General features: G+C 36.5%; 1 protein-coding gene across 2 annotated transcripts in view; it reads right to left on the bottom strand.

Moving 5' to 3' along the window:
* Positions 1–22,503, bottom strand: part of gabra6b (gamma-aminobutyric acid type A receptor subunit alpha6b) — a 29,272-nt gene extending 6,769 nt beyond the window's left edge. The window contains exons 1-9 of one of the 2 annotated variants that reach the window (XM_008426913.3): positions 22,290–22,503; positions 21,999–22,117; positions 21,626–21,693; positions 19,641–19,861; positions 17,524–17,606; positions 15,378–15,521; positions 14,874–15,026; positions 9,075–9,355; positions 1,916–2,172 (exon numbers count right to left, since the gene is read on the bottom strand). In XM_008426913.3, the coding sequence (XP_008425135.1) occupies positions 1,916–2,172; positions 9,075–9,355; positions 14,874–15,026; positions 15,378–15,521; positions 17,524–17,606; positions 19,641–19,861; positions 21,626–21,693; positions 21,999–22,117; positions 22,290–22,348 (1,385 nt within the window). In that variant the 5' untranslated portion in view covers positions 22,349–22,503. Of the gene's footprint in view, positions 1–1,915; positions 2,173–9,074; positions 9,356–14,873; positions 15,027–15,377; positions 15,522–17,523; positions 17,607–19,640; positions 19,862–21,625; positions 21,757–21,998; positions 22,118–22,289 lie in introns of those variants that run through there. The other variant, XM_081615974.1, reaches the window with a different exon arrangement.
* Between the last annotated feature and the right edge of the window lie 328 nt (positions 22,504–22,831).

Here is a 22,831-nt window from a genome sequence, read left to right as displayed (position 1 = left end):
TAAACGATTACTGCCTCTCTAAGGGGCAGCAGGCTCTGCATCAATCTGGGATCAATCAGTCTTGACTTGCTGTGAAGGGTAACTAATCAGATGTTGGGATCTGTTGGTAAGCCAATGACAGTTTTAATTATTTCACAATTAATTTATTAAATGCTCAAATACTTCCAATTCAATTGATCTTTTAATGAATTACTGTCACATATAATCAATTTATGATGTATTAAAAATGTGTTTTTATTTCAGTTTGAAATGATTTAACATATTGTAAAGAGCCATATCTTGCACTTATTTGTTTATTCTTTTAATTTGTCCTTCAGTAGAAACTATTAAATCTGATTATAAATCTGATTTAAGCTGATGATCCATTCTATTCAAAGCTGAAAGTCAGCATTTGATGTCATTATTGATCCATTGTTTTGTTGATCCGTCTCACTTTGTTCTCCTCCATCACGCTGTTTCGCACAGGTTTACTCATTCTGAAAATGTTTCTGCACATATCTGCTGTTATACAGTTTTTATTGTCATTTACATTGTTCTTTATACTGTTTTTATATATTGGTGTGAACCTACTTGCTTAGATTCCCTGTCACCTTGCTGCTGCACATAAATGTACCCATTATGGGGCAATAAAGGATATTTCTATTATGCTCTGTTGTTTCTTCTTCTGTTCCCATTACCTCAACCACTGAGGCATCCTGGGCTCCTTCCATAATTGACTTGGCTGCATGTTCACTCCAATTAAAAACATTTTACATTGTCTGACTGCTTATATTCATTTCAAATTACATTTTTCTTTAGCTAACAGACACTTAAATTACTTGTTAACTGATGCAATATAATCAAAAGCAAATGACTGAAATAAACATTTATTTTACAAGAACTTGGTTTTGTTACCAAAAGGAAAGAAAGTCTTCATGATGTGAGTGTTAATGATTTGGTCAGTAGGACATCTGCAGACAAGTGATGGACGGTGGAATGAAAGAGTTAATAAAGAAAAACTTAAATACAAGAGAAACACAAAGAGACTGGGAGTCTTTAAGGTTTGCCACAAATCCTGTAAAAGACAAAATGGACATGTGAAAGAAGGTGGAGAAATGAGAATATAACTTTTTGGCCCTCATGCGTAACACATTGCATCACCCTAAACACCAACCCCTTCATTAAAACATGGTGGTGACAGCATGATGGTGTGGGGATTCTTTTCATCAGCAGGGAGGGTGAAGCTCATCTCAGGAAGCTTAACACAAGAAACCTAGAATAAATGTGTTAGAAACTACAAAAGAATTAAGACTGGAGCAGAGGTTTACCTTCCAGCAGGACTGAACTCTAACCATTCCTCCACAGGTTAGGAATGGTTAGAACAAAACATATGTATGCTATTTGTCCAAATTTGTCTTTTTGGCCAATAAAGTCCAAAGTAAATTCAATTAGGAATCTGTAGTAAAACCTGAAAACTGATGTTCATAGACGCCCTCAATGAAATCTCAGTTAATTTGGAGAAGAAGAGGCAGAAATTGCAGAACAAGTCGTAACCCAAAAGACTTGGAGCCTTGCATGCAGTAAAAGATGACGGTTTTTTCTCTTGTAACAAACAAAGTGAAATAGATGCATTACTTTCTCTCCACTTGATATGTCTAGAGTACTTTGATATTGTTTTATCATATTATCATATAAAATCCCAGTAAATCACATTGAACTTAGTGGTTGAAATACAACAAAAGGTAATAATTAAAGCGTATCCACACCTTCCTAAGCACTGGAGCCATACTAAGACCTTGATAAGAGCAATTCAATAAACCTAAAGCAGAAATTATAACAAACAAATTCCACCTTCACTCATTTTCTGGTGAAATAATTTCCATCTTGTGCTCCAAGCAAAACAAAGTTATTTGTGACAGCCATGCCATCTATTTACCTTGACATCTCCATGGTGTCCTTGGTGAGATAAACGATCCAGTAGACCAGGTTAAAGGCGCCAAACGAAAGGGGGAAAAGGATGCGTGAGTATTTGTCAATGATGCTGGTGCCTGTCAGGACGTTGTTGGCTGGGACGGCGGAGCCTTGCTGGAGGAACGCCTGGGCATTGACAGGAGGGTTGGGGAAAGTTTTTGCAGGGCGATCGAAAACCGGTGCAGAGTTCATCCTCTTCTTCAATACACTATTGGCATCCACCTTTAAGAGTAAAAGTAAATAAAAACAGGAAATGTAAAAAGAAAATTACAACAACGATGAATTGATATGATGTATTAAAGTTAAATTATTATCCTGTTTTACTTGATTTACTGTTCAATAAATCAATTAATCTTTATTTATATGTCCTCTTTCTAACAGCCACATCAAGATGTTTCACTCAAACTACTCAGCAACAAAAATGACTGCATGAATTACACGTTTGTATGTGCTTACACTGTTTACACTGTAGAATAAAAAAACACTTTTCTAACTTTAACTAAAATTAAAATTCCTCTTCCAAGATCATTTCCATGTAGTTATGATCAACATGAGTTGAATACTCATGTTAGTTTATAAATCTCTGAACGGTTTAGCACCACAATACCTTAAAGATTTGTTATTACTGTACCAACCATCTAGACCCCTCAGATCTTCTGGTTCTGGTTCTGCTCTGCATCCCCAGAACCAGAACCAGACGAGGAGAAGCAGCATTCAGTTTCTACGCACCACAGATTTGGAACAAACTTCCAGAAAACTGTAAAACAGCTGAAACACTGGGTGCCTTTAAATCTCAACTTAAAACCCACCTGTTTAGAGTTGCTTATGGCTAAATTAGGGTTAGAGTGCGGGTTTTGATGTCTTCCATGTTTTTATGTCTTTAATGTTTTTAATTTTTTTTCTTCTTTCTTTTATGTATGGGGAAGAAAGTGAAAAATGAGGGTGGAAAACGATGAAAATTAAAGTGGAATGGAAATGGAATGGAACCAGTTAAAGTCCGCGGGAGGGCAGACTCCTCTAACTATAAGTTAGTTAAATTCTGTGTGGGACGGCGGCGTCCTCTGGTAAGAAGTTAAACCCTGAGAATCCTAGGCACTGTCAGGTACAATAAAAGCAGTTAAAGTCCGCGGGAGGGCAGACTCCCCTAACTCTAAGTTAGTTAAATTCTGTGTGGGACGGCGGCGTCCCCTGCTAAAGGACGGCGGAGTCCTCTATGAAATAGTTAAATTCCGCAAAGGACGGCGGAGTCCTCTATAGTTAGTTAAATTCCGCAAAGGACAACGGGAGTTTGTTTTTTTTATTTTTATTTATTTTTTAAATTTCTCTCTTTCTCACTGTTTATTTCTGTTTTTATTTTAATTATGTAAAGCACTTTGAAATGCCTTGCTGCTGAAATGTGCTATACAAATAAAATTTGATTGATTGATTGATGAGCATATTGTAAATTAAATAGGGTTGTAAAACTACAGAATCTCAAAAATATTATTTAAAATCATAGAAACACACCCACAGTCTTTTTATTGTTGTGTTATTCTCTGTGTGCAGACTGACACTCAGCACATTGACACATGGTTATCCTGTGGCTTATGAAATTTCAACTAATTATGATCACAATACACACTCTCTGGCAATATTTGTTGTAAATCAGGTACAATATGAGAGCAGAAAATATATCTAGGAACTAGGACAGGATGTGCAAAGCTTCTTGCTGCAAATTAACACAGTCTAAAAAAAAAAACAATTCTGTGTGAAGCACAGAAACGTCACATCATGATGTTCCAGGGCGATTTCAATAAATCAAACAATCCTCTAAATTATTAAGATGATGATGCATAATAAGTAGTTCTGGGGGCGCAGAGAGAAATTATGTTTTTAAATTATGTAACAAATTCAACTCAGTTTCTCACTACGCTCAAATTCTGCAAAAAATTTTATGTAAATTCCATCAGTTTTGGAACTGAAGTGAACTTGCGATATTTTTGCTGGATTTGTCTGAATATTAAATTTTTCTCTTTGAGTTCAGAAACTGCTCAACAGAGACAGTATTAGAAATACTAACAGCAAGCAGTTAATTTAAAAAACCTGAAATAACTTTTACAACTAAACAAAAAAGTTATACCTTTTTCTAATATTTAACAAAATAACGAATCCAATATATTCATAATTATAAGCTGATGTTTCTAAGAACTGTTTATCCAGTGCAGTATGTGAGGTTAAGTAAATATTCATATACGTGTGTGCGTGTGTGTGCGTGTGTGTGTGTGTGTGTGCGTGTGTGTGTGTGTGTGTGTGTGTGTGTGTGTGCGCGTGTGTGTGCATGTGCGTGTGCATGCGTGTGTGTGTGTGTGTGTGATTGCATTTATGTAATAACTATTTTGAAACAACTATGCCCATGACATTGTAGCACAGATTATTCAATAAAAGATGACCTTTAAGCTCTTTTTGGTTCAGTAGTTGTCATTACTTCAGGGACATTCTTGACCTGCCTAAACACAGGTAAATGACCAGGTGGTGTTACTGTGTGCATGTATTAAAAATTACATGATATTAAAACATTGTTTGACTCTCAGATATTAGATGGAGATTCTACAATAAGCAGAGAATTCATGAAAACGTGATGTATGTTCGAAGTAGAACTTACAAAACTTTTCTTTTCCACAGTCTTACCTGTCACAAAAAATTGGGAGGTTGGGACAAAAAGATTATTTGAAAAACTTCATAGTCATACCAGGTATTTTACCTCATGACTGCATGATTTTTTCTATTCCTGGGGATTTTTTTTGCTTCTCCATGTCATGAAGAGTCTTCCCTCCTACATATTTGGTGAAAGCAGTCATTTTCTATGATGCATTCCTCCTACTCTCTTTCTTTCTATTCTTCCAGTGTAACTCTATAGCACAAATGCACACACCAACACATACCCAGGACCCACTCTAACCCATCTCTCCATCTTGTTTCATAAAAACGGACTGGGCTTGCTTTCCAAGCCCCCTCCCATCTTTATTGCGGTGTCTGCCCTCTTTCCTCTGAGCTTGCAGTGATCTGCTGGATTTTCCTTAATCTACAGCTCTTACATAATCTGCAACAGCATCATTTGCCGAGCCACTGGCTGTCCGCTCATGTCACTCTCTGTGGTTATCACATAGTTACAGAGACAAATAGGAGACTGGGAGAGAGCGAGAGAGAGAGGGAGGGTGTGTTGAGCAAATGAAATGATGGCGCAGACAGAGTTTACTGTAGATCGCATAAATTAACGTACATCAGTTCGAGTGTCTTTCGGACCTACAGAGTGAAAAACTGCATAAAGTGGAGTTTGTGGTGTTTTTACCAAAAGTTAAAGTTGAAGAGAATGGAATGCAGTGATGAAAACCTGCATGTGTGCACAAGAAATTAAGTTAAACGTGACAAAGGACTTAAAAACAGTCATAAAAAAACAGAAATAGTAGAATCTTACAGTTGTAAGCTTCATTAAAACACAATGAAGAAGAAATGCTGGAGTGCATTTTCTGCATGCACATTTTTACATTGTGCACAGACCAAATGACTGCAAATAGAAGAATGATTGCATGGAGTATACTGGAACAAATCGTAGACTGGAAATGACAAACTTAGGCCTAACTTTGCTTCTGAAGCATCTCTGGTCTGGAATACATTCATTCCATAAGACACTGGAAACTCTGAACAGGAACCATTTTGATGTGCTACAGATTGTTTTTGAACATTTTCATACTTCACATTTACATATATCCTAGATGTCCTTCCAGAGAATGCATTACAATTATACAATACGTTTCATGACTTTACATGGCAACTGTGATAAATATGTGAAAAAAAGCATTAAAATAAATGACTGTTGTCTACAACTGAGTTGTTTTTCAGTCAAATCCAATTCATCCAGCCTGGACTGAAGTAAATTTAAGTTGAAATTATGTTGTAGAAAAATGAATATAAAAATGGATATGAATATAACCTGCAAAATCCAAACCTGTGTTGGGATAGCCCAGTCAATAGCCAGACCAAACTGTAATTAGGAATCTGTCCCAAGACTTAACACTTTATGTTCATTGAGTTCAATTTAAAAAAAACTCACAGTCTGTAACAAATAAATATACCGATATGCAATGGTATCTTACATATAATATGCATGCAATGTGTAAATTATACGTAATCACAACTGAAAAAGAAAATGAATCATCTATAAAAACTGAAAAAAAAGATTAAATCTGATAAAACAAATCATCCACGGAACAACTAATGGCTCCAGCTTCCATTTTAAACACGTGATTATTTGTAACTATACTTTAATGTCAGCTACAAATGTCCCCATTCAATCATAGATTTCCTGGCATCAGCAATCATGATGAGAGCAAAGACACTGTGACCAAATGCCCTTAAAATCTGTACTGCTGCATGAACATCCGAAATGAATTTGTGTTGTCCTGTATACTACACTGCTCTCTTGTGATTGGACATTTCAACAATTAGACAAGTAAGCTGGTGTACAAGCCCTCTCTTATAGATGCAAACTGCAAACACTAACAAGTAAAGGTTTTTAAACTCATCACTATAACAATATTTTCCACGACAATCTGGATGCAAGATGTTATTACCTGGTTGAAGTAAGAGTATCCATGAAAAAACCAGGAACACCCAACATAAAACACACACACGCATACACACACACACACAAAACTCTATTTTAAACAGCTTCCACTTAACCACTAACTGCCAGATGGCTAAGTGGGGTAGACACTGTAAGAGCTGACTATTTACCACAAAATGCCGACAGCCAGTTGGCCTTTAAAAGGAACAAACCAATCTCATCCATCAAAACATCCACAACAATGCTTTAGAAGTATATAATGGGGAGACGCAAGCACAGGCAAAGCTCAGTGGTCTCTACACAAAAAACAGAATCTCTTAGAGGATGAATGAAGCTATTTCTCAAAAAAATACACTAAGGATAAAATCCCTACACCCATCTGAGCCCAGTTCTATAACCCTGTTGATGTTGTATAACCACAAACGGTAACTGCAAGTCCGGAAAAAGCTGTTAACAATGTGTGATGATTTGGCAAGAGAAAAAAAACTCCACTCACAAAGGGACAAAAAAAACTGTCAATGTAGATTTGTATTTACCAAGAAGTACAGCACATCTGTAAAATTAAACCAGTTAAGATTTTGGCACACATTTCAATGATTTTTTACCATGAGAAGTAACGCATACATATTCACAAGAAAGGTGTTTTTTCAAAGTTACTTATTTGGAATCGATGCATAAACATCAATCAATGCTGTTTATACTTTATACTGTTTTATTCCATCCTGTCAAAAAAGTGGTTTCAGTAAAACAAGCAGAAGTTAGAAAATTACAGAGCTTAAACTGTTTTTGCATTAAGACGAAGAGAAACATCCCTAGGCAAACGCAAGCATGTTGAAATAAACCAATGATGCAACAGAACCAACTAAAAAATGGCAAAGTTAATGCAGAATTCTTGAATCACTTCTCAGGCAAACAGCAAGGTTTTTTTTAAAATAATTTTTTTAATGGTCTTAAGGTATTTTTAAAGTTTTCATACATTTTTAAACACTGTTTACGAGTTATTTTACTGGCCTTTTGGAACTATTTGTTTTCAATTTCAATATGTACTTCTTGGACATGACACTTTGCAATAAAATGTTATTTTCTTTTTAGTTTTTGAGCAACTTAGTACTGTCAAAAGAATCATCCTGGCATGAATATGTCCCCAACACATCAAAAATAATGTGTATTTTAAAATAGTTTATCCAGAATAAGTGTCCACCACACATATTTGCACCCCAGGTAAAAGGGTGAACATGCCGTTTGCAAAACAATTCTTTAACAGTAACTGGAAGCCTTGTAAAGTTTATCATGATTAGTATTTACAGCCATTTTCTCTGTGAATGATCGTGGGTCTAACATAAAGCAATGGAAGAAGGAATATGTGAAGAATATGTCATAGGAAAGTCATAGGAACCTTTAGTGCATTTATGCTTTGATTTTGTCTTTTTGCCCAAAAAACAGAAACATGTTTTTTTATTATTATTGGTCAGATTTTTAGTTGGTTTGTTGGAGCAGAGACGCATCTGAAACTTGTTGGTCAGAGGCTCTAAAACATGCATTTAAAGATCCCTGCTCTGTGGAAATCTGAAGAGAAAAGAACATAACGGATCATCAGGATTCTGGATGAACTTCAGGATTTTTGTGCAAGGACAAAAGCTCCCACTCTAGTAGTGATCCAAACATGCAAAATATTAAGAGGAGACATAAAATGCAGTCTCTGTGGGAAAAGGGCTTTTTACAAAAAATTACCAGCAGGACTACCACTGTATGGCAACTGTGATTTTATGAAAAACTGTAGTTTCTTAACATACAACTATTACTCCTGACAGATTAAATTTACTGTGTAAATATTCCTTTACAAAGGAAGTTACTCCAGTGAAGGATTTATTTTAAGGGTTTTAATACTTCCACTTTGTCAGCAGCATATTTTAGCTGAAAACATAATTTGTTTCTCTTTATTCATCTTTTATTTCCAGAGTGACTGTCCTTTTTTTCATGTAATTGTTACTTTGTGTTGAAATATTACAGTTATTACCTTGTTTCTGGCAGTTGACCAACATAGTCAAAGCTTCAAAACTGAAGTCTTACAAAATGTACAGTTAGTAAAAACACAAGCCATCCTAAGTTTTAGGAACTCCCTTCTCATTTACAAGAAGAAAAAACCCCAGAAATGTTCACTTCAGTGGAGATTAATGACGACAGGTACAGGCATGTAATTAGGCCAAGGAAAGTCCTATTTTTCACCAAGAACCATCTGCTCTGATCATCATTTATAACAGCAGCTCTACCGTTTAGATGAATGTTCACGTGTAACCATAACACCTTATAAGGACTCATATTCCCATATGAGTTAAAATATAAGTCAAAATGCACCTCAAATTGCATATGTTTTCAATAGCCACAAAAAAGTATTGTGTAGTTATCAACACAAGGCCATGTGACCCATCCTTATCTGGTTCAGTTTAAGCATTAGCTCACATGTCATTGAACATATGCTGACACATGTAAACACCAGTGGGAGAGCATATGCCTGACTTACCGAAGCAACGTCTCCCTCTGTCCCTGTGCTTGCTGCTGGAACCACGGCTGCAGCTGCTGCTGCTTCTTGAGCGGCTGCCTTTATGGCTGCTGCCTTTCGCAGCTCTCGGTTGGCTTGGAGTGTTGAAAAGTAGTTGACAGCCGCAAACTCAATGAGGGCAGAGAAGACGAAGGCAAAGCACACAGCAATGAACCAATCCATTGCGGTGGCATACGAAACTTTAGGGAGGGAGTGCCGTGCACTGATGCTTAATGTTGTCATGGTCAGGACAGTGGTGATGCCTGAAAACAAAGATGAGAAGAAGTTCACAACACGGATCTGCTCAAGGTTTCATATTCTGTTTATCAGTATTTTCAATTAAACATTAAATCTTTTTATTGATATATATCATCCATTTGCTGCCCTCTACTTTTCCAAGATCTGGTTGTTGGGGAAATCCAGACACTCCTCCCCCTTGCTACTCTTGTCACGCTCCTGCCCACCATAGTAAACATCTACAAATATCTTTGCATCTTTCAGCCATTTCTGGTTTTGCTCCAGGGCCTCTCCTCAATAATAACCCCCCAAAAAACTCTTTAAAGAAAGAAGAGAGGGGTCCATTTAGATGACCGCGCAACATAAGCTAACTCCTTTGGATTAAATGTAGCAGCAGCTCTTGACTGGATGAAGTAGTTTATTATCCAATTAGGAAAATAAAGTTGTTTTAATTTAACCAGTAATGGATGTATTGAGTATTATTTTTTTCAGTGTGGCCATTTTTTAAAATAACTTCCAGCAGCTGCCCCTTTAAAGTTCTCAAACGTCCAAGCTCAGCTGGATTCCAGAGCGACATATTTCTGTGGTGGACATGCAGTTTGGTCACTGCTAAGATTAACAAGCCAAACTGACACAGTGCACAGACGAAAACAAATTGACTCTATTTGATGTAATGCAACAAATGATAATCCAATTTCTGTAATTTCCTCAAACTTTGTAACAGGGATGTCACTTTTAGTCACTGTATTCTATTCCAAAATATTACATAAAATAATGAAATAATCTGTTTTACATTTTAGAAAATAAATAAATGAATAAGTAGGAAACATGTTACACTTTGAAGAAAAAACTAACATTTTAAGGAAATCTTACATCGTGTATCTTTTGAATAGTAGTAAGAAAGTAAGAAAACTTGACTGCAAATGTCTGGATTAAATTTCCAGCCTCTTGACATTAAGATATTGTTTTAATTACCATCTTCAATTTGACTTGTCACTCTGGCATCCAGAAGTAGGGAAGAATGTCAGTCTTTCTATTTTCACAGGTTTGTAAACTACATTACATAGTTTGTATATCAAAAACAGAAAAAAAAAAAGTTTCCTTGATAGCAAGCAATAAGTTGGCCAGTGGTCAAAGCAGTTAGAAAAATTTTATTGTCTTTTATCTATACTGTCTCATTAAAATAACATCAAACCACAGAAGAAAAATTAAACTTTTTATATTTTTTCTGTGGTTAGAATTGCATCTTTAATTGGGAACTAAATATTTAGTTTGCACAAACATCACTTACCTTATAAGCCAGATATTCAGACTATAAATCAAAGATTTAGCTTTTGAAATAAATATGTAGTCCGTAACAATGACATTTATAAATGACAAAATGAAAGTATGACTTTCAAATTTTTTTTTTCTTTTATGGCAAACTTAAACCAAAAAGTAAATTTGTTTAGTGTGAAACTTTACAACTCAAATATTGAGCATGCAACATAAGGAATGCAACACCAAACCTGACCAGCCTGATATTAAGCGGCTGTGCTGTTCTGAGAAACACGAAGGTGCAGAGCATGTGGAAAATGCATACCCATATATTCATTAATATAGCTAGAATTTTGAGAATATAGTCTGTCTTGATGAATTATTTTGAAAATACAAATATTGCGCTTGTTTGTTTTCTTTTGGTGTCATGTGATCTTTGAAGATTGACTCAACATTGCTCTGGCGTCTGGCGAAAATAGAATCCATTCTAATTTTGACAGATGGCACGATGCACCACCATGCGAAGGCAGCGTAAACACTATCTTTGACTGTAATGGGTAAGTATTTACTGTGGAGTCCATTGTGTGGCATATATATATATTAATCGGTCTTTACATTGTGTTGTATTTCAATCATTGGGAAGCAACTTTCCCCAGTCCATTACTTAATTATGTTGAAAGTGCTAATGATAAAGGACTTTTTTGAGAGCCCATTAGCAAAGTACATATCTAGTTCACTTTCATCAAGCTAAAGTTAGCAAGAGAAAAAGGACCATTGAACATTCCTGCCTGCATTTTACCAAATGTGTGCTTTAGTTGCACACATTTCATTAGCCGCTTTGGGATTCGTGTAGGGGTTTAATGCACCTCATAATGTTTTAAAAGCATTCTCTGTAAGCTTAAACAGTAAATGCTAACAACTCTCAAATGCAGCCCCCTTTGGCAGTCAACCAGTGGTGACTGTCTCTATCACAATGAATGGGGGACATGGGAAGAAAGGCTGTCATGGTGGGAGGGAGAGGCAACAGAATGGGAACGAAAAAGTGTGGGAGGGGGAAGAAGTAGAGAGACAGGATACAAATTAAACGCTTGGGGCATTTATGTGCTTTTACAGCGAAAAAAGTAAGGTACAATTTAGGCCATACTCAATTAAGTCTGTATAACCTGGGCTCAGGGGACTCTCAGCGCTTGCAGAGGTTGTTGACAAGCAGGCCTCTGCTCTACTCCCTTCCCTTCTTTTATCTTCCTTTCAATGGCTCATCATGAATATGAACAAAACTACCATGGAAATGACTTTCTTTAGGTATTTCAAGTACAAAAGCACTGTGTCATTACAGAATTTTAAGAGTGCGCAATGGGAAGCTTTACGTTTGGATATCCAAATATGAAAAAATCAATTTATAAATAATCTACAAACAAAAAAATGGTTGGGTAAGACTTTGAAGTTCCCCTACCCTCACACCCGAGTTAGAGGACCAGCCTTGTCGATTTACTCCCTTTTGTAACCTCTGGCTTGAAAAGAAATGGATTACACAAAATGTGATGTGTGTAAAAATATTTATTTTTTTCTATTTCTGTTTTTGTTTCGATGGTATACTAATGGGACCTGGAGTGTGTATCAACTATTGAGGGACTATATGTCTCAATTTCATAAGGAAAGTTTGGTCTACAGCAGTGACCACAACGTCGTTCCTCCTTTGGCAGTCAGCCAGTGGTGTGCCAGGGTCCTGCAGCTTTTAGATGTGTCCCCTGTCCTACACTTTTGACTTACATGGATAAACTTCATCCCTAGCTTGCAGTCAAGCATTACAGAGTTCTGCTGATGAGCTGATCCAGGTGTGATAAAGCAGAGAGTCATCTAAAGACAGGAGGTTGAGTCCATGATCAGGGTGTGGCTTTTGTCCAGACAATGGAAACATTGGACATCTTTGCTATTGCAGCATTCCTCAGAAGGCCGTGGGGATTTTTCAGTCCACTCAACATGGGGTTTGTGGATCTAGAGAGTTTATGACCATGTCCCTTGAAGTACTGTGCAGTGATGCTTTCAAAGGCCAACCCATACACCAAATCAAAAGCTGTGTCTGCCTTCACACCACTGCCAGTTGGACTCTGCCAGTGTTACAACTTTTCACAGATTCTATTTGTGTGGTTCGTGGGGAGGATGTCTGGTTTAGGAGCCTAAGGGTCTCATAATTACCTCTTGCAGATGATGTGGCATCTTTACCGTACCCTGAGGCATTTCCCAGCCATTTGTATGAGTCAGCTAATCTGAATCTGCAGCCATAGTTTTCAAAAAAGGTGGATTTACTCCCTCCAGTTCATTCTTTGTCTCAAATGGAGAAGTTTAAAATGTAAAATGGGTGCTGTTCCAGTCTGTCGTAGTAAAGAAAGACATGAGCCAAAACAGCAAAGTTCTCTATTTAAAGTTCTGTTTACCGACAGTAAACATACCTGGGAAACAGAAATGAGAAGCAGAATAAAACTTTCTATTAAAGCTGCAAAATGTTAACCAAGATTGGTTCTGAATTCTCCAAAGAGTTCTTCACCACAAAGAAAATAATAACAATGTATCCCATGTGTTTTTAACAGTTTCATCCAGTTTGTTATAAATCCAGATGCAGGTTTTCTAAGTTGACTTAGGGCTCATCTAGAGAATAAACAATTTATCTCATATCCAACAGTAGGAGACCAGAAAGCTGCAGGAAGAATGACATCAATGACTTGCCACAGATTGCATTTCTACATGGGGTCTGAACTCCCTTACTGACTCTAATGACTTGGATCTATTCTCTAAAGCAAAGTGCAGGCTTGTTGAAGCATTGGCTCACTTCGGAAGAAGAGGGAAAAGCTGTGAGCTGCAAGAGGTAGCAGAGTAATTCTACTCAGCTGCTGCTTGTTGAATTTCCCAGAAGTGGAAATGCATTTGCAAATGATAGCTCTAGCCATGTACTTTCACACATTTTCTATTCTTCATTGTCTCTTTTCATGCCTGTTATTCCTCTCAGTTTATCTCTGTCTTTGTTTAGTGTCTCTCACCCTCTCAGCTCCCGGGGCTGGAGCTCAGTGGCAACTGTAGCGTAATGTAATGTGAGAAAGTGGAACCTGTGAGTGCTCGGAAGAGAGCCAAGTAAACATCCTCCCCCTCTCAGTCCTGGCATGACCGGTTCCAAAACGGATATTTTCCCAGTTAATTAAGCTGCACCACAGTAGAGGTAGAACTGAGAAATTAAAATTCAGAATTATAATTAGAATTAGAGTGTAGAACAGAAGATAATTACGTTTCTCTAGTTGGAAAAAGTTCTACAAAGAAGCCTCAAAGAGTATTTTGAATCAAAAAGTTAAAGATGGAAATGTGTAGGCTGTCTTAAAAAGCTATGGCTTTAAAATTGCGTGTTTCAATAACAAAGTGTCTATATGTTTTTATTCGTATGTGCATTCCACTATAAATGATAAAGATTTGGGGAATTTGTAAAACCATGTTAATGCCACGCTAATTGAAGTATTTTTAAAAAGATTGGTTTGTTTGGTTTTAAATGTTTGCAAAACTGAATTTGCACATGCTTCTCATTCTGAAAAAAAGGCAGAGTTGCGCCCATTTTCACCCAACAAACAGTGTTTTTTGCATTGACATAATTTATATGGAAAGTATTTGCAGCATTTCACTTTATGTTACAGCCTTATTCCAAGTTGTATTAAATTAATTTCTTTCTCCAAAATTCTAACAGCAAATACTCCACTATGGCAATGTCAAAGAAAGATTTTTGAGTGCTTTGCAAAGTTATTAATAATTAAAAAAACAAGAAATCAAATTGAAGTATTCACAGCCTTTCCTTAATACTTTGCTGATCCACCTTTGGATCAACAACCTGGAGTCTGTTTGAATCTTAGCACACATTTAGGCAGCTTCATCCATTCTGCTTTGCAGTTTCTTTTCCAGCTCCACCAGTTAGGATGGGAGATGTTTGAATGAACACAAATACAGTTTTATATGAACATCTAACAATCTACAAGTTCATGAGAATCTGAGCATCTTCTCTGTTTTACTAGGTAACTTTAGTGACCTATAAATTAAAACAGCCTCAATTGTTTGAAAGACCATTTGGCTGCAATTTTTGGCAAACATTATGGGTGTTGTATTTTTCACAAAGCTCAATTCTGAGAGACAAAGAATGCATGATCCTCCATATAGTATAGTTTGGTGTCTATTTTTAGTTTGAAATAAATGAAGCCTGAAAAGTAATTTTGCAAATTATACAAAAAAAGCAAAACGGATTTAAAGGCAAATTACCAAAGACAGTCCGAGCTGGAACTGATTCCTTGTTAATCCAGAAGGAAACTTGTGCCAGAATGACAGTCATTATGCAGGGAATGTAGGTCTGAATCAGGAAGAAACCCATTTTCCTTTGAAGATGGAAGTGGACAGTCATTATGACATATTCACCTGCAAGAGTTAAACATAAAATCCAAATCATACAAACAGCTAATTTCTACATGTTTTTTTGTCAATGTTTCTTAACAACTACATTTTAATTCCAACATAAAAATGCAGAGCTGTTATAAAACATTCCCATAATGTCAAAATGCTGGATATTTATGATTATTTTCACTGCTCAGTTCCAAATTCACAAATGCTTTTGGAAACACTAATATTACATTTAGAAAAGCTCTTGTTACACATTGTAAAAAAAAAAAAAAAGATCAGTTATGCATGGGTTATGCCAAATCTGAACAAAAAGCTTTCAGATCTAATTAGTGTAATCAGTGAATGAGTTTAGAAGATAAATTTGATGACCTGTGTTGGACTTCAGCCTCTCGCTTGATACAGTCTGACCAATGAGGTCATACTGCAACAAGCTGGATGACTCCTGTGGGACTTCAACAGAAGATAAAGGTCCTTTCTTCCATGTGTACACAATCTCACTGATGGGGTATGCATCTATGGAGAAGATATGCGAGACCTCTGTTAGAATTTGGTCCTCAAGAAAAATATACAAACAGTTCATCTAAAATGTTTAAGAATGCATATTAATGATTAAAAGAAGATAAGCTTCCACTATAAGCACTCCTAACAAAACTTAACCCTTGTGTTTACAAACGGGGTCCAGCCGACCCCACACCATACCGTATCACTTGGATCAGTTGCCTCGCACGCACAAGGGTTAAAAGTACATTTTGCAAAAGTCAAATTTTCAAAGTATTTTGTGACAAACCAAAGAAGTACAATACTAAATAGGGAGGAAGGTAACACTTGATTTGAAGGGGGTGAATAAGACTGACATAACACTGTAATAAACATGACATAACTCCTGTCATGAACATGAATAAGCCTTCATGAATATTTATAACTGTTGTCATAAAGCGTCATTCTGTAAATTATGAGACTTTTAATACAAAGTTGACTTTATTCAAAATGTCTTTGTTATGACAACTTGACATTAACCAAGAAATCATTACTGATATAAATTTGTAATAAAAGTATTACTGATTGCACTTTAAAAATTAGGTAACTTTATGTTATTAAAGGTAAAGTTTAAACAGTAATGATTTATTGGTTAATGTCAAGTTGTCATAACAAAGACATTTTGAATAATGTTGACTTTGTATTAAAAGTGTCATAATTTACCAAATGATGCTTTATGACAACAGTCATAAATATTCATGAAGGCTTATTCATGTTTATGACATGTGTTATGTCATGTTTATTACAGTGTCATGTCAGTCTTATTCACCCCCATTCAAATAAAATGTTACAGGGAGGAAAATTAGGTTCAAAATTTCAAAGTTTTACAAACAAAATTCTGAAAATGGCAAAAAAAAAAAAAAAGTTTTCAGTTCTCTTTACTGTGATAACCTTAAATAAAATTCAGTACAACCAGCTGGCTTAAATTCTCCTTCCAGGTAAACATTTATGAACAAACAGAGGAAAAGATAAAAGTATCATGGAGACCAACAAACACAGACTGGTGACTGAAAAAATAGAAGGAAAGTTTAAAACAGGGTTCTAAAATATATAACAATGTTTTAACATCTTAAATTTGTCATCTGAAGATGAAAATAGTGTGGCATAACTATAAGGTGAAATAAATTTCTAAAATAATTCCCTAGAAATTTTGCAATTAGCCTTATAGGGGACATAGCAAAAGCGTTGAAGAACATGTTCTGGTTGAATGAGATCAAAACTGAACTTTTTGTCTTCATATTGAAAATTTGGTGGAAAAGTTGTATTATGACATAGAAAACATGAACGCGGGTGTTGTGGTGGTCCAGGGGCAAAGCACAACCCATGTATTGAGGCCTTCCCTCTCATAACCCTCTTTCCTGTCAAACTACTTTCAAATAAAGGCCACTAGAGCCAAAAAAACCTTAAAAAAAGAAAACAAGAACGCTGGAAATGACAGCATCATGCATTAAAAGAGGGAATTACAGGGAAAACTCAGAAACATATATATTTTAAAGAACTTGAGACTGGGACAAATGTCTATCATCCAGTCAAACAAACCCTACACAGAGTAAGAGCTGCAATAGGATAATTTGGTTCAAAACATGTTCATGTTAGAAATGTGTCCATGTCTACATATGAAGTCAGCTGACCCAGAGATACCTCTAAGAACAGAAAAATAAATATGCATCCAATACTTTTAGATTTTTATTCATAAAAATGTAGATAAAGAATTACTGTATATCTCTTTTTTTTTGCATTTTAGAAATCCATACTACTTGGTGTTTTATTCCATTGAATATCTCAAAATTTCATGATACTTTTGCCAGATACTGCAAACAAACAGGAAGGAGAAACACATTTGAGCTGCAACATTTGATGTTTCAAACTGCAGCCAGAAGACATCTTGTCAAATGGTCAGTTACAATGTGGCAGTGTGATCATTTGAGAGTGACACCATCTGTCAAACCACTGACACTTAACAAAAGACAAAACTCACAGCTCCCGAATTTGAGTGGGCAGGCATGGCCGTCCATTGGGAAGTTCATGAGGCGCATTGGACACTCTGCATTTATAGTTAATCTGTTAGAACAAGGAAAGCTGAAATCAATTTTTCATTTAAACCAACACTGGATAACGGCTGCTGGTTTCACCTGGATTTTGCAACATGGTGCAGTTAGTTAGTACACTGAAACAAAGCACACAAGTATTCAAGATGTGGGAATAAATTAAGAAAAATACCTGCATCCCTCAATCACATTGCTTAATAAATGAATACATTTAATAAACCAAAAATAATAATAGAATAGATGGTCACTAACAAAGGTTGTCTCACAAAGCCCTATTTATGAGAGGAGTATTGAGCGCCGGCTCTTATTTTGAATTGTTAGTATTAATAAAGTCTTCACAACCTAAATTGTGAACCAGGCCTCTGGGTCACAATGACAAATAAGAACATTATTTAAGCATTGAAGGAAAAATATTGTCATACAACATAGTTACACCCAACAGGGCTGAACTCGCCATTTCATTAGTTTTAGCTGTGAAAACAACAGCAAATTCATCATTAGCTTTCTTATGAATACTGGTAAAATGTATTTTCTTCAATATTATGCATTGTCTTATCTCATCAGCTAAGTATTTCTACTTTGCATAAACAGAAACTGATGATTTCAGTGTTTATGCCAAAGCTTTCTTTCTGCCAGCCCTTCAAATACCAGCACAGTAGCTGACCTGTCATGATTAGCATTTAGAAAAAAGTAAAGAAAGAAAACTTGAAAATACAACAGAAAAATATATCGTACATATTTTATTGCGCCAACTTTCATGCACTAGCTTGTTTGATGAGACATGTTGATGGAATACAGAGAAAAACCAAAATGTTCTTATTATTCACACGGCAAAATGCTTCCCACCACCATCACTGTAAAAATGAATGTACTTTGCCTGCATACAGAAAAAACTGAGCCTTTTGCCATTGCTTTGGTTCTATGTTCATGATGCCTAAAATAATTTAATGTAATAATAATATGCTTGGAATTCACAGGCAACATTTCTCCTGAAAACAAAACCCTTAACCAGTTTAATTATACACATCGGGAGGGAGACCGTTTTAAATTTCACTTATGATAGTCTTATGATGGGAGGAGATATATCTAATGCAAAGTTTCTAATGTATTTCATTTATAAAAAATAAAATTGTTTCAGTTTACCTGGCACACAGCAGAGACCAGCATGTGGTGCTTCTAAGTAGGTCAAAACTTTGAGGAAATATCTGAACCCTTGTATGTAGAAATGGGGTCCAACCGACTCCACACCCCTAAAACTTGTTTCGTTTGCCTCAGTCCTCGCACACACAACGGTTAAGCACACAGATATACTGACACTGAATTATTTAAAAATTCAAAAGTTACTGGTAAATTATCTGACAAAAAGCAAAGTCTTTCAAAAAATGCATGAATTTAAGAAATACTTGTGCCTTGCTGAAACTAAAAGGAATTGAACTGTTAGACTATAACTATTGTTAATGCTCTTTCTGACGACATTTTTATGACGTGTGTATATGTATCAGTTTGTTTTCAGAAAAAAATGACTACCGAGATAATATTTTATATACAGCTTAAAAATTAAATAGGATACTTGAGGAACTATTTTTCCTGAATCACAAGATGCATTTCTTGTATTTCTCTTTTAATTAGCTATACCACACTTGCCATCTATGTAATCTGTGTTCATGTGTCTTTGAAGCATGTATCATGGTTTATTGAATGGATTATTTAAAGCTTATAAATTGTATCTTAACCTCTACAAGTCAAGTTGGGCCACACAAATAATCTGGTTATCTTTGAAATCTATGTTTTTATACTGTCACTGACTCCAGTGGGATTTATATGCTGCATATTTACTTTTGGAACAAAGCTTGAAGTCATGTTTGTTTGAATTGCTTTCAAGGACTGTTTTGAGTATCAGATGGCACATTTCACATTTTCTGGCACTCTATGATTCTTTTTAATGTTTGTGCATATTCTTGGATGCCTATTCAATTGAACAGCTCTCCAGATCTGTGCTCTATTCCGGCTTTGGCTGGGTTTTAACTTTGCAGTCCAGCGCCGTTACCTCATGGTGTAGAGGATGGTTCCGTTTTGCATGATGCGGAACAGCTTGTTTGGGGTGGTCATGTTGTGAGAGATTGACCTCTTGCCATTCCGGAAAAATGTGTCGGGGGTCCAGATTTTGCTGACCATAAGGTTGTTTAGCCGCAGGATCTCAATTGGGCCTTCGAATTTGAGCCGCTCATCAATCCACGTCTGACGAAAGAACACATCCATGGTGTACTCCTGGAAAGGGGTCAAAGTGTATATAATTACAGGTTTTACTGATACTAACACCATGCATACTGCTGATGCTGCTTCCACCATCTACTATCTTGAGTCATTATTATTTGGTACCCCAGAGAGAAGGACAGATGGGTATGTGAGCAATGGTTTTTGATGAAAGCAGCTTGATACTATGCTACCAGTGCTGTGAGTTATTTTCCCACTCATGATTATTATTCATTTTGGGGGAGGGGATACTAGCTGCTATTGCTGAAGGGTTGGGTTATTTAGGCACTTCCAATGAAAAGTTATTTCACAGAGTAATTTTATTTACCACTTTGTTAGATGTTCTTTACTAGTACTGCATTTGACCTCCTTCGCAAACAGAAATGCCTTAATTTTTCATGCCATTCATTTAATACAATGTCTCAATCAGTCATCAGAGAGTTTGATGGTTTTGCTGAGTGTGTCAAACAGTTGCTGCATATTCATGATGTGAATTTCCCATTCCCCTGCCAGATGTGGTTACTATCATTTTAGTGTGGTGAAATCATTTTCAGCAAACTAGTTTAAGATGATTTTAACTAAGCAACCTGGTCCATTAGACCGATGGAGGTGAAATTCAAAAGACGGTACGTTGAAGAAATGGACATTGTCAGTTTAAGCATTGCTCCTTAGTACTAAGAAATCCCAAGTGTCCAAGAAACTATCCCCCAAACAGGCAGGATGGATTCACGCTTTCATGTTATGTGTTCCAACCCAAAATGTCACGTCTTAAATCTTGAATCAAAGTTTTATGGGACTGTGAAAATTGTAGCAAATGTTTCCTGTTCTTACCTGACAGGAGTTAAAGGTGGAGAAGTCTGTTGCTAATGAAACCCATCTGCTTCAATGTTTAACATGTGCTATATTTGGAGCTACTGTTCCCTTTCTATCATCTTGAACCAGCTCATTTTCCTATGGCTTATTGTGTCAGCAAAGAATTTTGTCCACCAAATCACCGCTTAAAGGATGGTTTCTCTTTTTATACAGCTTTCTGCAAGCATTCCTAACATACTTAGACCAAACTGCTTGGCACCAACATCCACAACACTTTCAAAATCACCTAAATCTCCTTTCTTTCATATTGTGATGCTTGGTTTGAACTTCAGCAAGTTGTCCTCCACATGCTTAGATGCTTAGTTGCTTCAATTGTCTGATTTGCTAAATCTGATGAACTGCCCAGAAAGGGCTAACATCTTTTGGGAATAAAAATAAAAATAATAACTTTGAAATCAATAATGCATGTTTTATCAAAGTCAAAGTTTCCAAACAGTTTGTTGTGACACATTTTCATAGGACTGAACTTGTTCAGCTTTTAAGAGCTGCTCACATGGTTCACAACACAAATGCCTCCAGCATATTACAGGCTATAGATGCAGTCAAATAGTATCTAAAGCTACAGTGTAGAGCACAAAAGACATATATCAGTCAGCCTATCCCAGGCCAGGAGTAGCCAGCCTATCATGTCCCAACATCAGCCACATCACTCTCTCTCTCTCTCTCTCTCTGGAAGGATGGAGTGGAGGGTGAGGGAGGTGGGGGGTAGAGGGGATTGCCAACCAGATTAAAATCCTAAGCTGTACTAATGACATCCTGCTCAAATGCCTGAATAATGAAGGATGAGAGAGCTATAAGTTAAGACATATATGCTTTGACTCACTAGGAAAACAGTATATTTGCATACAGCTGTTTAAATCAATATATTTGCAAATTGAAAATTAGAGTTTAATCAGGTTTACGTACCATCTCTACATCTGAAACTGGACCAAAGCTGGTGACAAAGATGTCAGTTTTGACCTCCGTGACGGGACCTACAGCAGAAGTATAAGTTGTTGTTCTGACTTTGGATCAAACTATGTAATGTTCCTCAATATCTAAAAAAAAGTTACAATCAAACTTTCATTTTAAAATATATAAATGACAACTTCAAAAATTAGCAGAAATTTCAAACATCAAGCAAAAATCCAGTTGAAATCTAGGAATGATGTATCAGCACTAAACAGAAAATGAAGTGCACACGCAGTGGAGTGAAACTCTATCCTCTGAGAAAAAAAACAACCAAACTGTTAACTGCAAGCAATTGACATGCAAGTCAATAATAGAAATATGTATATACCTCCAAATCCAGGTCGCAGCCTGTTGTCATAGCCATCCAGTAATCTATCCAATATACGCGTGATATTATCCAAATAAATACTGGTTTCACTGTGTTGCGTCTCACAAACAGTACTCGCACTGAAAGTAGATCAACACACACAGATCATTCAAAGTAGATCAACACACACAGATCATTCAATTAGCTATTAAATCATAGCAAGAGTGTACAGTATCTATGTGCACAATATGACTGCGTTGCCGTGCGTAAAGAAGTCAGCCAACAATGCAGAGAAAGAGTTGCCACACTTACCAAAACAGGAACAAGCTCGTTAAAACGAAAGCCATGCCTCGCAAAGACCCGATCGACATGTTGCATTATTTTAGAAGCATGATTGTTTGCGGATTTGAGTCCTTCCTTTTATTTGGAAACAGTGCGAGGAGATCGCGCCAGTCCAGCACGACTTGACTTTCCCTCTAGTGCGGTTGCGCCCGCCTCAGCCTGAATTGCTCAGCTGGAAAAGCCTAAAGAGTTTTCAAGAGAGTGAAGAGGAGGGGGAGTAACAGGGGAGCGAGGAAGGGGGATGGATTTTTGAGTTTTTATTTTATTATTTTTTTGTTATTATTTTTATAGAAGACACACAGGTTTCGGGTGTTAGTGGAACAGAAATCGGTAGTGCGTACAATTGAAGGAAATAATGGTTATTGCCATTTTGATTAAGAAGGTTGGAAAGAACGAAGCGCTGGGAAGAAACCGAGAGAGAGGAGGGGAATGTGAAGGAGATCTTACACGTCTACTGTAGGAACAATTTCAACCGAAGTCATGCTGAAGACCCTTTGCTAAACAGTGTAATT

This window comes from Poecilia reticulata, chromosome 14, assembly GCF_904066995.2.
Source record: "Poecilia reticulata chromosome 14, P_reticulata-male-v2, whole genome shotgun sequence".
NCBI lineage: Eukaryota > Metazoa > Chordata > Actinopteri > Cyprinodontiformes > Poeciliidae > Poecilia > Poecilia reticulata.
This window is presented reverse-complemented; position numbering and strand designations above follow the sequence as displayed.